This window comes from Aquarana catesbeiana, linkage group LG07, assembly GCF_042186555.1.
Source record: "Aquarana catesbeiana isolate 2022-GZ linkage group LG07, ASM4218655v1, whole genome shotgun sequence".
In the NCBI taxonomy this organism is placed as follows: Eukaryota; Metazoa; Chordata; class Amphibia; order Anura; family Ranidae; genus Aquarana; species Aquarana catesbeiana.
The window spans coordinates 67,384,077-67,399,013 of NC_133330.1; the positions used below are offsets into that span (position 1 = coordinate 67,384,077).

A 14,937-nucleotide genomic window follows, 5' to 3' on the forward strand; every position below is an offset into this window, starting at 1 on the left:
ATCAAGGTCATCGCATTCTAAAAGAAAGGAGCGTTCACCTTCAAGACACTCTCATTCTCGAAGAAGTCATTCAAGATCCTCCCACCATAGAGATTCAACATCTTCCCGTCAACCACGAGATGAGCAGTGTATCCGCCCTGCGGCCAATACATGCTGGGTCTGTGGAGCGCAAGAGCTATCTGGCAAACTAGTATGCCAAGCATGCTTAGAAGAGGCAACCCGCGACAAGGAAGCGGACGCAGTGCAGGCATCCAACATAATAAGAGAAACCGTAAAAGAATCTATCCTGCAGGTGGCAACATCCGAATCACTCGGACAATCCATTCCGACCTCAGCCCCTTCGATCCCCAGGACCAAGAGGATTCACCAGAGGAAGAGGAGGGTCTAGTACCCACTTCCTTCGATTTCGCATTAATAGACCCTTTTGCTAGAGCAGCAAAGGAGGCGATCGGATGGGAGGAAGAAAATGACGCTCCTTGCAAACTAAGGAAATACTTTCCTAACCTAAAAAGAGATCCCGAAACCTTTCCCTTTATCGATGAGCTTGAAGAGTTAATAAAAGATGAGTGGCAAAAGCCAGAAAAAAAATCCGGCCTAAATAATAGGCTAGCCAAGCTTTACCCATTGAGGGAACCAAAGGTAAATCCTCTCATCGCAGCACCCGTGGTCGATTCATCACTAATGCGCCTGGCGCGTCATGTAACATTACCAATTGAAGATGCCGTCACCTTTAGAGACATAATGGACCGCAAGATAGACCTTGATCTTAAAAAAGCCTATTCAGCGGCAGGAGGGGCCTGCAGGCCGGCAGTTACACTAGCAGCAGTCGGTAGAGCCATCTCCAGCTGGGCGTCTAACATCGAAAAATTATTACTAAAAGCAGCAGAGCGGGAAAAGATCACGTCCGCCTTACAGGAACTCAGCCTGGCGGGAGACTTCGTGGCAGAGGCATCGGTGGACATCATAAGATCCTCAGCGAGAGCAATGTTGGCGGCAGTAACAGCCAGAAGAGCGTTGTGGCTAAAGCCATGGGTCGCAGATGCGACTTCAAAATCCAGTTGGTGTAGAATCCCATACGACGGAACAAACCTATTCGGGCCTAAACTAGACTCTGCAATCTCGAAAGTAACGGGGGGTAAATCGGGCCTCATTCCCTCAGATAGGAGACCCAAACAGCAAAAGAATCCACCCTTCAGACGACATCTGCCCGAAAGATATCGAGAAGCAAGGTCTTATAGGCCAGGTAAACAATTTAAGCGGAATTGGCAAAACCCACAACCAGCCTTTGTGAGGGTACAGAAGCCCAAAAACCCCAACTCAGGGGATCAACAGAAGTCGTTTTGATGGCACGCAAGCCCAACTCGCAATAGTAGGTGCGAGGTTGAGGCTGTTTGCTCACGTATGGATACACTCTATAGGAGACCCCTGGACGATTTCCACCATCCAGGAGGGTCACAAATGGACATTCAAGCACAAGCCACCCAAAGAGTTCTACAGAGTTACCAGACTACCGTCTTCTCTCCCAAAGCGAAAGCTTCTAATCAAGTATATTCTAGAATTACTACAAAAACAGGCAATCATAGAGGTTCCACGGGAACAGGAAGCCACAGGATTCTACTCTCCTCTTTTTCTAGTAACGAAAAAGACAGGAGACTTGAGACCGGTACTCGATCTAAAAAGTCTCAACGAAACAATTCTAGTCGAATCATTCAAAATGGAGAGCCTGCAATCAGTACTGCTAGCAATAGGAGCAAAGGATTGGATGCTATCGGTCGATTTGTCCGACGCCTACTTACATATTCCCGTACACCAAACCTTCCAAAAATATCTATGCTTCGCAATAGGTCGCCAATATTTTCAGTTTCAAAGCCTCCCATTTGCAATATCAACAGCCCCCAGAACCTTTACGAAAGTCCTGCTACCGATAATAGCACAGTTGAGGGAGAAAGGTCTGAGAGTCCTACATTATCTCGACGACATACTGCTACTAGCCGACAGCCGACAAACTCTGCTTCTACATCAAACAATATTAATTTCCACACTCCAACAGTTTGGCTGGATAATAAACTGGAAAAAGAGCAATATGATTCCGGCACAAAGAATCATTTTTTTGGGAGCCGAGATAGACACCAACTCCAACACGGTCGGTCTTCCTCAAGCGAAAATAGACCCGCTAGTACAGAAAATAAAGAAACTCCTGGCAGCAGAATACTTATCAGCCAGAACTTGTCTAAGCATCTTGGGGTCAATGTCTTCCACCTTCTTAATGGTCCAGTGGGCGCAGTGGAATTCAAGAACATTCCAGAATTCATTCCTAAAACAGTGGAACGGGTCATCAATGAACCAGCGGATCAGGATCAATCCAGCAGTAAAGAAGTCGGCATGGTGGTGGACCCGAATCAGCAATCTCTCACGCAGCCGTCCCATAATACCGCCACTACCAGAAATAATCACCACGGATGCCAGCCTCCAGGGGTGGGGAGCACATTATCAGCATCAAGGGGTACAGGGCCGTTGGTCCTGTCACACGCAGGGGATAGTTTCAAACATTCTGGAACTCAGAGCCGCCTGGAAGGCTCTACTAACATTCGGACCACTCCTTGCGGGAAGAAACGTTCTTCTACGCATGGACAACACAGTGGCTGTGAATTACATTCAAAGACAAGGAGGCACCCGGAGCAACACACTCATGGAAGAAGTTCGCCCAATAATCGAATGGGCTCAAGTTCATCTGACAGATCTAAAGGCAATCTACGTCCCAGGAGTACAGAACCAACTCGCAGACGACCTGAGCCGAATATTTATATCAAACAACGAGTGGTCTCTCAACCCTCAAGTATTCGCTCTGCTCACTCGCAAATGGGGAATCCCCGACATGGATCTGGCAGCAACTCCACAGAACAACAAATGCCCTCGGTTCCTATCGAGAGCCACTTATCCAACGGCGGCAGGGATCGACTGTCTCCATCACCCATGGAGTTTCCACTTGGGATATGTCTTTCCTCCGATTCCCCTAATAGCCAGATTTCTGGCCAGACTGAGGAGATCAAGGTCCATAGTCATAGCGGTATTGCCGTTCTGGCCGAGAAGGCCATGGTTCGCAACCATCCTGCAACTAAACACAGAAGAGCCGTTTCCACTCCCAGTAACCCCAGATTTGCTCTCACAAGGCCCATTCCTTCACCCAGCACTGGATCGACTACACCTAACGGCCTGGAGGTTGAAAGGGAGAGGCTACTAGACCAAGGATGCTCACTTAGAGTAGTGAATACACTCCAACAGGCAAGGAAAGGGACAACAAACAACACGTATAGCAAAATCTGGGAAAAATTCACCGAATTTTCACAACAGCAGTCTTGGAACCCACTCTCTCCTTCAGTCTCTCAAATCCTAGAATTTCTACAACTAGGACTGGAGAAGGGACTGGCTTCCAGCACTCTCAAAGTCCAGGTCTCTGCACTATCCGCAATGACGGGAACCAAATGGGCCCTAGATCCGCTCATAATCCAATTCCAAAAAGCATGCCTGAAAATAAGGCCACCAAGAAAACCAACCTTTCCGACCTGGGACCTATCGATTGTACTAGAAGCTCTGTCTAGAGAACCCTTCTTCCCCCTGGAATCAGTATCCTTATGGGATCTAACGTTTAAATTATCTTTCCTAGTAGCGATAACATCTGCCAAAAGAGTCTCGGAGTTACAGGCGCTACTAATCAAAGAACCACATCTGGTCTTCTACCCAGATAGAGTCATCCTCAGACCGTCAGATCAATTTATACCTAAGGTAGCGTCTACCTTCCACTTCAAATCGGAGATCAATCTCCCAGTCTTTCTTAATAGTGAAGGGAACCCACATCCGTTGGACGTTAAATCGGTGATCTCTACCTACTTAGAAACTACCAAACAATTCAGAAAGACTGACAACCTTTTAGTCATACCACATGGCCCAAGAAAAGGCCAGGCAGCTTCCTCGAGAACAATAGCGTCTTGGTTGGTGAGAATCATCAAAAGAGCGTACCAAATTCAGCTACTCCCAATACCGGACGGATTAAAAGCCAACTCGACTAGAGCGGTAGCGACCTCCTGGGCAGCATATTGTAGAGTGTCCTCAGAAACCATTTGCAAGGCAGCAACTTGGTCTTCCAGAAACACTTTCATCTCACACTACAGAATAGACCCGGCTCAATTAACTACGGTTGAGTTCGGGAGATCAATCATTCAGACTAATTCTTCTATACCCTGTATTTGAGCAAATAAAAATCTTTTGAAAGCACCCACCCATTTAGCGAGTTATTTCCCAATGTGTGTGCTGCCATGATGCGTCAGGAAAATGGAAAATTGTATACATACCTTCCGTAATTTTCCTTTCCTGACGCATCCCATGGCAGCACACAGAACCCACCCCTCTAAGGTGATAGTTACTGAGAATGCAAGGTGGACTCCTCTTCAAGATCTTATAGCTAACTAGTCCTATCAGGTTGTGGAGGCGGAGTCACAACCCAATGTGTGTGCTGCCATGGGATGCGTCAGGAAAGGAAAATTACGGAAGGTATGTATACAATTTTCCATTTTCTTTGGTGCTTGGATTCCCTTTTAGGGGACTTTCTCATATTTTGTTCTTATATTTTGTTCAATATTATTGTTTTTTGTGGTCATTCAATATACACTAAATATTTTTATGTATTTTTTATATGTACGTTAGCGCCAACCTTTTATCTATCTTTAAACTGTTTGGAAGTTGATTTATTCACTTAAAAAGGGGCAGCTCTACTTAATACTAACTGCACTTTATATTGTGTGGTGCCACTTCTTGTTTATTTAAAAATATATATCCTAATATACCACACAATATTTCATAAAATAGATCCATGATACAATATTTTTCATCGGTTTCACCAAAACATTTTGCTGGTCTTTTGTGGCCCAACGAATGATCTCATGAAACGCGTCAAGACACAAAAAGATCAGCATATACAGTACGTATATCACTTTTACAAAAAATTTGTGAAACAGATGAATACGATTGTATCATGGATCTATTTTATGGAATATTGTATGGTATATTAGTAAGTTTTAATACTTAATTAAAAAAAAAAAGAAAGTATATTTTTAAATAGTTGCGCCTCAAAAATCACATCTTTCACAGTACGATACTAGCCCTGGTTGTAGTTAAGGTAAACCTGTAGTGAGAAAAATCAGTATAAACGAGCACTTGCACAAAATAAACAATATAAGGTGCCAAGACATACCTATTCCGGTAGATACCAGTCCATCCAGTTCATCCCTACCAGTGTAAAAATTGACTTCTGGAAATTACTACAATAACAATGAGTTATTGAAGCTACAGCATTACATTATGGGATGTACAATAGGGATGTGCCTATACCTTACTTTCTAGAAAGTATTTTTTGATTCTACACACAGTTTGGTGTCTAAAGGGGTAAAAGGGCACTAGGGAAGGCTGCGTTTAATAATAGAGGTATGCACTAGCACTGCAGTGCTTGTTCTCCAGGTTTTCTCTAAGTGTAACTTAACACTACAGGTGGGCAACATTTTAAAATACTTTGTTGAATGATGTCTGATATGTTCAACTATTAAGGACAGAGGTAACTTTAAAATGCACTTACAGTTTCTTCTAAAAGCCATCAGAAAAATCTGACATATTTATTTGTGACAAAACAAAAATACCATAGTTCTTCAATTAAAGAATACCTTTTAGATAATAGGTTCTTAGTCTTGGCTATGTGTACCCCCAATGGTTATTGTAATTAGTTCAAGGGCTACTTGGAATATTTTTAAGCTTAAAGTGGACGTAAACCTCAGTCATGAAATCTGAACAAAGCACATATATCTGTAGCGTTTACTTGTCTATCTCCACAGCTCTAAGTGTCGTTTCTCTCTGTTGCTTCGTTTCTCTGTTATCAGCATGAGTCACTTCTGAGAAGTTTTCCCGACACATGAGATAAATTTGTGATTGGGGAAGAGAGCTCAGCAAGTAGCTTATCTATTCAGAATACAGCTCTGCATGTTCTTTCATCCCTGTGTAGTGTATGGAGAGGAGTGTGTCCTTTTCCTCCAATCAGCTCTCACACCAGTGTATAAGAGTTGTAACTGCAGCTCTTCACCCCTCCTCTGTGCTCCTCACTGATGAAGAAGGATTTTATCGCAATCGTGCTCTTTTGAAAGGATGTAGACTTGAGAAGACAGCCGATAAACACGTATGACTTATGCAGGAGGATTTGTTTCATCTCTGTGTATCATCTGAGGCTATTCACTTTACTGGGTATATGAGAGGGTTTACAACTACTTTAACAATTTACATAAAACACATGCCAAGTGTATCTCCTCTTTTGCAGCAAAATTAATACTGAAAACTGGACAGTGAAATGTTAAAAAGGACTTGTATAATGGGAGATGTGCCCCAAAGGGTAGGAAGAGGTCAAGCATCTAGTTACAAGTATTGCCTGTCAACTTCCTGCAACAGATACTTTCCCATTACCGACTTACGATGTTATGTTCTACACTTTGTCTCTGTGTAGGTAGTCATCTTGGTAGAGAAGAAGGGCTTTGCTTCCTCCCATCAGAGCTCATCCCTGATTACAGGAGATCTAATAAAATGCGGCATAATATTCAAGGAGCAGAAGGAGAGTTAGAGAAAGCACAGAATCACAGAATGAATGAAGAAGAATGGAGATATCCTGGCACTCCAGGTGCAGTGGATATCAAGAATAGCTTTCTATAAACCAAGTCCTCAAGAAAACATTAAACAGCACCGGAGTGGTATTACCAAATCCTAATGTAAATCCTGTGAGACTAGCAGTCAGATTCATCAGTACCTTGGATGATCTCATACTGAAGCTATACAGCTATGAAGCTGAAGGGACAAGAGAGCCTAGGCACAATAACATGCATGGGGGTTCTTCCCAGAGAGATCTGCGAATGAATAAACTACTACCATGGCAGATGGACTTGTAGTTCTCAACTCTCTGCAACTGAAAGCCTCTACAGAGGTATGGGCACAGAGCTGTATGAAGTGTCTGCAGGAGCCTGCCATTGTACCCGTAATCCACTGATCATGGGTACAATACTTTGCAGGCTCCTGTGAAAAAAATAATAAATGCACAATTTTTTTCTGCAAACATACTGTATACACATTTATTATTTTTTCATAAAGGTCAACTTAGCCTTTGAAATATCCATTCCACCTTACTAGAAATATTAAAATTTTGTTGAATGCTAAAGGGTCAGAATCCAGCTGTAATGATGCAATGTTCAAACATTCTCAGTTGGGTACAGTAGAATCTTAAAAACTTCTTACAAACATAATGGAACAAACTAGTAACAATTTTGATTTACTAAGTTAATTGTTTTGCTATCTTATCCTAGAATATTAGTTTAGCAAAAAAAAGTACTAAGATGTAGTTACCCTTTAGGTAAATATTTCAGTCATAAAATGATTTGCTTTCATACATTCAAATGCATTCAGGGAGTCCTAACAATAAGACCCCTTTCACACTGAGGCGCTTTTCAGGCATTTTTACGCTAAAAAAAGCACCTGAAAAGCTCACGAAAACCTATTTTCATTAAAATCAATGAATGCTTTCACACTGGGGCAGTGCACTGGCAGGGCGGTGAAAAAATGCCCCTCACCGTTGAAATTAACCTCCCTGGCGGTATGATTATTTCGGATTTTAGGTGCTGAAAGCGGTACAATTATTTTGCATGGAAATTTGGCGTTTTATATTGTAGGTCTGTAAATCTTAACAATAACACACTTAAATCTGTCCAAACCAGAGTCTAGTAGATATCCCGGGTATGATAAAGTTTGAAACACAAAAACATAAATTATAATATAATAAATAAAAATAAATAATTAAAAAAAATAAAAATAAATAGTAATAAAATAAATTTCCCCACAATTCACTATCGCTCAATTCTGCAAGTGTTCTAATTTACTATCGCTGTTTTCTAGCTGGTCTAAAGCCACTTTTGACATAAAGGGACACTTTTTGGTTGCTATGGACAATCTCTAGTTTCCAGGCAGAAAGAACAGTATATATCATATAAAACTGCATGCAGGGCATGGGCCAAAGCACTGGGGACAAAAGGGATGTGAAATCATTTCATACAGTACTGTAATCTGTAAGATTACAGTACTGTATGTGTTATGATTTTTACTTTTTTTTTAATTTGCCGCCAGGCTCCGCCCCCGTGCGTCGCGACGCTCGCAGGGAACGGAGCCTGGCAAGGAGAGGCTTCGGGGGAGGACGGAGCCCTCGGACACTGCGGGGGACATCGCAGGATCCCAGGGACAAGGTAAGTAAGGAGGCACCAGGATCCTGCGATGTAATCCTGAGTGTGGCTCGGGGTTACCGCTAATGGTCCTGAATTTTAACCCCGAGCCACACTCGGGAAAACCGCCAGGGAGGTTAATGGAAAGTGCTTCAAAAGCACCTGAAAAACTCTTCAAAAGTGCCTGAAAAGCTCCTCAAAAGTGCTCAGTGTTTTACTGGCAGTTTACAAGCGCCTCAGTGTGAAAGGGGCCTAAATACAACAATTTAAGGGGCACTTGTAATAAGACAATACAAACTAGGAGGAACTTGGTAAATAATGACTGTTACAATGATTAGCTGAAGTTGAGAAACACGTGTTAACATTTTGCCAGCATATAGCACATTACATTGGTTTCTACTTAATATATGATTAGAATTTTACCAATGTAATTACGTTCTTCAATTAAAACAGAGAAGAAATAAAACCTTGCAGGTTACATAACAGTGTTTTTAGATAACAAATCATACGATCTTCTTAGTCAGTTTTAAACGTCCTGTAGTGAAAAAGTAATGAGCCTACTAACCGTGCTATCAATATAGGCTTCTGTCCACACAACATCATGTTCTTGATCAATAACTTTGGGTCTGCTTAAAACATGGAGGTATGCCATAACATTCTCTTGTACATCAGCTAATGTGGATATTTGGGTAAAAAATCCTGTAGTGAAAACAAAAAAGAAATATTGATGAACCTTTACTTCCGTACACAGATATGCAGGCAACTATAAAAGACACAAATGAACCACTTCAGTGAACCACTGAGCTCTGGAAGGTTTACCCCCCTTCATGACCAGGCCATTTTTGCAATACAAATTTCTTCATCAATTTAGGCCAATATGTATTCTTCTACATATTTTTGGTAAAAAAATCCCAATAAGTGTATATTGATTAGTTTGCACCGCATGCTAGCTCATTATGAAATACTTAGACCTAGAACGAAGCGCCCGCACCGCCTCTTGGTCACTGCTGAGGGAGCTGACATGTTTCCTCTGCGTTTCTTCTGGGTTTGCTGCTCCGGCGCTGTGAGTGGTCTGAGCCGCAATGACATCACGAGTGAGGGGTAAATTAAAGAAACTCTTTAATTTACCCCTCACTCCATTGCCCAGGAGTATTATGCCCCGTACACACGGTCGGAATTTCCGACGGAAAATGTGTGATAGGACCTTGTTGTCGGAAATTCCGACCGTGTGTGGGCTCCATCACACATTTTCCATCAGATTTTCCGACACACAAAGTTTGAGAGCAGGATATAAAATTTTCCGACAACAAAATCCGTTGTCGGAAATTCCGATCGTGTGTACACAAATCCGACGGACAAAGTGCCATGCATGCTCAGAATAAATAAAGAGATGAAAGCTATTGGCCACTGCCCCATTTATAGTCCCGACATACGTGTTTTATGTCACCGCGTTTAGAACGATCTGATTTTTCCGACAACTTTGTGTGACTGTGTGTATGCAAGACAAGTTTGAGCCAACATCCGTCTGAAAAAATCCTAGGATTTTGTTGTCAGAATGTCCAAACAAAGTCCGACCGTGTGTACGGGGCATTACTCTGTGGGGCATTTGGTATAGTACCATTATATATATTGATATTCCTTTCCATTCAATTTAATTATTAATCAATTTCCTTTTTTATTAATTTTAATCTCTTTGCCAGACCCTTGCCTGTCATTCTGCACGGTCCAGTTTCCCTATCGGCATTGCCCATTGGGATCTGGCACCCATGGGGTTTTTTCTGCTCCAGGCGATTCACTAGGGGGCGTTTGGCTGTGGAGGTGGCTATTCGGTTGTCCTCTTGCTTTGCAATAGACTAGGTGAGCACAGTTATATTATCTGGTATCCATTTTTCATTCCTATCATCATATTATTTATTATTTTCTTCCTCTTGTCAAATGTACCTTTAATCACAATAATAATTTATGTCTTGTATGTAATCTAGATGAATTCTGTGATGTCCTTAATGCCCTGACGAAGCAAAATATATGCAAAACATGTTGGCTGGCTGATCACAATTGATTTCTGAACACAAGTTATTGCATGGTGATATTTTGACGTTTGATTGCAATTTTTGTAATATATATTTTAATATGTTTTCAATAAAATTTATATTTTCATATTAACCACTGTTGTATTGGCTCACCTTAAAACAGACACACCATCTCCCCTAAAAATCCAGTTTTACACTAGAGAGAGCTCTGTCTCCCTCTCCATATTTGTCCTGCCATGCAGTCCATTAGCAACATCACTTGAAAGACCCACATCATAGAAAAAGGCGGACTTCGCCAGAAAAGTCTGTGGTAATCTCCGCCGGTCATACAATGCCAGTCCTCGGCTGGCTGACATTCAAAGGGAATGAAACCTGTCCACCATCCCCCTCATTTGTGACATGCCCAACAGGTGGAACTCAACGTTGGCAATGCTGCAGCAGCTGCACACACAGCAGAGGGCCATTAATGAGTACCTATGCGAATATGGCACCAAGACAGGGTCAGGGGAGCTTGGTTTCTTTTCGCCACGCCAGTGACTACTGATCAAGGATACATGCACTGTCCTGTCACCATTTGAGGAGGCCACAAGGATGGTGAGCAGCGACAATGCATGCATCAGTGACACTGTCCCTCTAGTCTTCCTGCTGGAGCACACGCTTTGTGAAATCATGGACAGGGAACTTGAGGCAGAACAGCGGGAAGAAGAGGACTTCCTTTCCTCTCAAGACCCCCTTTATTTAGATAGCATTCCTGCGGGCCCACCAAACAGGAAGAAGAGGAGGAGGATTGTGTCAGCATGGATGTAGAGGATAACACTCAGTAGCAGTCTTCAAGGGATGGTTTTTAGTCCCCAGAAACCCAAGGAGTTGTACATGGCTGGGAGGAGGTTGTTACGGATAATGTGATCCTTAGTGACCCATAGGACTCAGAATCGAATTCCTCTGCAAACTTACGCTGCATGACCTCCCTAATTCTGCAAAGCCTGCAAAAGGACCCTAGGATTCGTGGTATCAAGGAGAGAGATCATTACTGGCTGGCAACCCTTCATGATCCATGGTACAAGGGTAAAGTTGCAGAACTCATCCTGCCTTTGCAGAGGGAGCAGAGGATGAAACATCTTCAGGAGGCGTTGAAGAAAGGTTTGTGTAATTCATTTTCAGATCCTGGGAGGTTACCATTTCCTGGTGCTGGACAGCGTGTTGCTAAGGCTTCGTTCAGCCAGAGGAAGAGCAGTGAAGAAGGTAGCCGGCTGACCAATTCCTTTAAACAATCTTTCAGTCCTCAGCGCCAAGGTCTGATCAGTTCAAGCAACCATCGCCAGTGTCTGCATTATATGGTGCAGGAATATCTAGGGGCAAGAGCAGATTTGGAGACCTTTCCAACAGAGTATCCACTGGGTTACTGAGTCTTGAGGATGGACCACTGGCCAGAACTTGCTCAATATGCAATTGAGATACTGGCCTGTCCTGCATCCAGCGTGCTTTCTGAACACACATTTAGTGCTGCTGGAGGGTTTGTAATGGATCAAAGAGTGCGCCTGTCCACAGACTCCGTTGATAGGCTCACATTCATAAAAATGAATCAGTCTTGGATCAGCAGCTATCAAGCACCTGATGCTGATGTAACTGATTGAATTTGCTATGGATCTGGGATCCCTTGAAGACTGCCTATGCTGACTATCCTATTCCTTCTCAATCTTGATGATGCTAGCTTCCAACAATATTTTTGGTTTAGGGCACCACCACCAGCACCCATGGCCCAATTTTTCTAACCATGTTTAACAGGGGCATGTAATTAAATTTTTGATATAATATTTCACAGCAGAGCCCGTTCCTGCGCCCAACAAGAGTATCTGTGAGGGGTTACAGTGTTGTGGCCCCACCACCCAAGGCTCAATTTTTCTGCCCCTGTCTAACAGGGGCATGTAATTACATTTTTTTTATATAATATTTCAACACAGGGCCCGTTCCTGCAAACAACAAGGATAACTGTGAGGGCTTACAGTGTTCTGGCAACACCAAAACCAAAGGCCCAATTTTTCTAACCCTGTTTAACAGGGGCACGTAATTACAATTTTTGATATAATACTTCAACACAGGGCCCGTTCCTGTGCCCAACAAGATTAACTGTGAGAACTTACAGTGTTCTGGCACCACCACCCAAGGACCAAGTTTTCTAACCATGTTTAACAGGGGCATGTAATTAAATTTTTGATATAATTTTTCACAGCAGGGCCCATTCCTGCGCCCAACAAGAGTATCTGTGAGAGGTTACAGTGTTATGACACCACCTACCAAGGCCCAATTTTTCTGCCCCTGTTTATCAGGGGCATGTAATTACAATTTTTGATATAATATTTCAACTCAGTGCCCATTCCTGCGCCCAACAAGAGGAACTGTGAGGGCTTACAGTGTTCTGGCATCACCAACACCTAAGGCCCAATTTTTCTGCAGAGTATATAGGGCAGGCCGTATAGTATATATACTGCTGTTCAGAGTATATAGTGCCTGGGGGCCTGGGGGACCCCACGCCATTTTATTTTTAGATTTTGGTGCGGGGTTCCCCTTAATATCCATACCAGACCTGAAGGGCCTGGTATGGATTTTGGGGGGCATTCACGCCCATTTTTTGTAGGTATTTTTGGCACAGGGTTCCCCTTAATATTCATTAAGGGGCCTGGTAATGGACTGGGGGGGGGGGCACACCGTTTTTTTCAATGATTTTTATCTATATTGCCGGGATCCGACAGTACATTACAGCTGCGAGCAGTTCTAAATGACATTTTTTCATTTAGAGATGTAATTTTGCTGTGATACTGTTATAAACATGGAAAAGATGTGCAACTTTACAGGCAGGCTAAGGAGACCCCCCAGGTATGATATTTAAAGGAATGTTTAATTGTTTCACTTTCAGCATTATTAAAATCACTGCTCCCGAAAAAACATCAGTTTTTTGCATTGATACATGTCCCCTGGGGCAGGACCCGGGTCCCCAAACACTTTTTTATGGCAATAACTTGCATATAACCCTGTAAAATGAGCACTTTTGATTTTCCACGTTTGCGTCCCAAAGACTTTAACGGTGTTTGCATGTTTGCACAATTTTTTTGTCTGTTCGCATGTTCTGCTGCGAACCGAACCGAGGGGTGTTCGGCTCATCCCTACTCTGGCAGCAGCCGGTGATGTCACCAGTGTATGCACACTGGGCCCTGAATAGAGTGTGCCATTCATTTAAAATGTGCCATTCATTTAAAACTCTGTGCCGCAGCCACAGGAGTGATATTATTGTGTTCCTGAGTTGTATACATTTTCCTAATATGCTATGAACATGAAATTAAAGTGATTGTAAAGGCAGAAGGTTTTTTTATCTTAATGCATTAAGATAAAAACCCTTCTGTGTGCAGCAGCCCCTCTCAGCCCCCATAATACTTACCTGAGCACTATCTAGATCCACCGATGTTGTAGGAGCCCCCCCTCCTCATTGGCAGAGACAGCAGCGTGGCGCCATTGGCCAAAGTCAGTCAGCCAAAGAGGAGAGAAAGGAGGCGGAATGAATGGACACAGGGAGCTGTGGCTCGGGTGCCCCCATAGCAAGCTGCTTACTGTGGGGGCACTCGTCAGGAGGGAGGGGCCAGGAGTGCCAAAGAGGGACCCGAAAAGAAGAGGATCCATGCTGCTCTCTGCAAATCCATAACATGTTTGTTATTTTTACTCTGTGCAAAGTATAACTTGTTTGATATTTTTAACTAAAAAAACAAGACTTTAGTATTACTTTAAAGCTACCCAAAAAAATGGGCTTCCTCCACGACAGGTACATTTTATAACCCTTTTGTGTAAATATAATTCCAGAAACTAATTTCTAGGCCAAAATCTACGCACAGCATAGGCAGGAAACTGAGACAAATTAGCTTTAGCAAATAGTATTTTTCCCTGAAGACACTGGGAACATAGATCATAGTCTCTGTATTCATTTTCAGAGTGGAACCTGTTTTATTTTCACATATTTTATGAAGCTCGAGACCTGAACACGGGAACCAATTTTTCAGCACATTACTCAAATAATCTAGATCAGAGAATAAATCTATTGGTCTTTACACTGAAAATAATTGAAATGATATTCAACTCTGCAGAAAGAATTTGCACAATACAAGCATAGTAATGACACGGTAACGCTTAAAGGGCCAGGGAGTTGAAAAGAAAATGTGATAAAAAAAAAGAGTCAGAAATTATATTAATATATTTGGAAAAAGAAGGCACATACATTTTAAATCAAGAATATTACAAGGTGTTCGTGAAATTGGCATGGGGAAAATTTCTTTGTGTTATATTGGTACTAACAGCTGTCTTAGACCCCTTTGACACTGTGCTATCCCGGGCATCAGCGGTAAAGCGGCGCTATTTTTAGCGCCGCTTTACCGTCGTTTTAGTGGCACTATTCGGCCACTAGCAGAGCAGTTTTAACCCCCACTAGCGGCTGAAAATGGGTTAAATCCGCCAGCAAAACGCAGCGCTGCCCCATTGATTTCAATGGGGAGGAGCGGTGGAGGAGCGGTAAGTTCATCGCTCCTTCACCGCTTCAAAGAAGCTGCTGGCAGGACTTTTTTCTAATGCCCTGC

At 42.8% G+C, this 14,937-nt stretch overlaps 1 protein-coding gene across 3 annotated transcripts in view; it reads right to left on the reverse strand.

The window, feature by feature from the left end:
• Nucleotides 1-14,937, reverse strand: part of CACNA2D3 (calcium voltage-gated channel auxiliary subunit alpha2delta 3) — a 1,508,837-nt gene that overhangs the window by 596,126 nt on the left and 897,774 nt on the right. For all 3 annotated transcript variants that reach the window (XM_073592282.1, XM_073592284.1, XM_073592285.1), the window contains one exon: nucleotides 8,857-8,990. In XM_073592282.1, coding sequence (XP_073448383.1) covers nucleotides 8,857-8,990 — 134 coding nt within the window. The remainder of the gene's footprint in view (nucleotides 1-8,856; nucleotides 8,991-14,937) is intronic.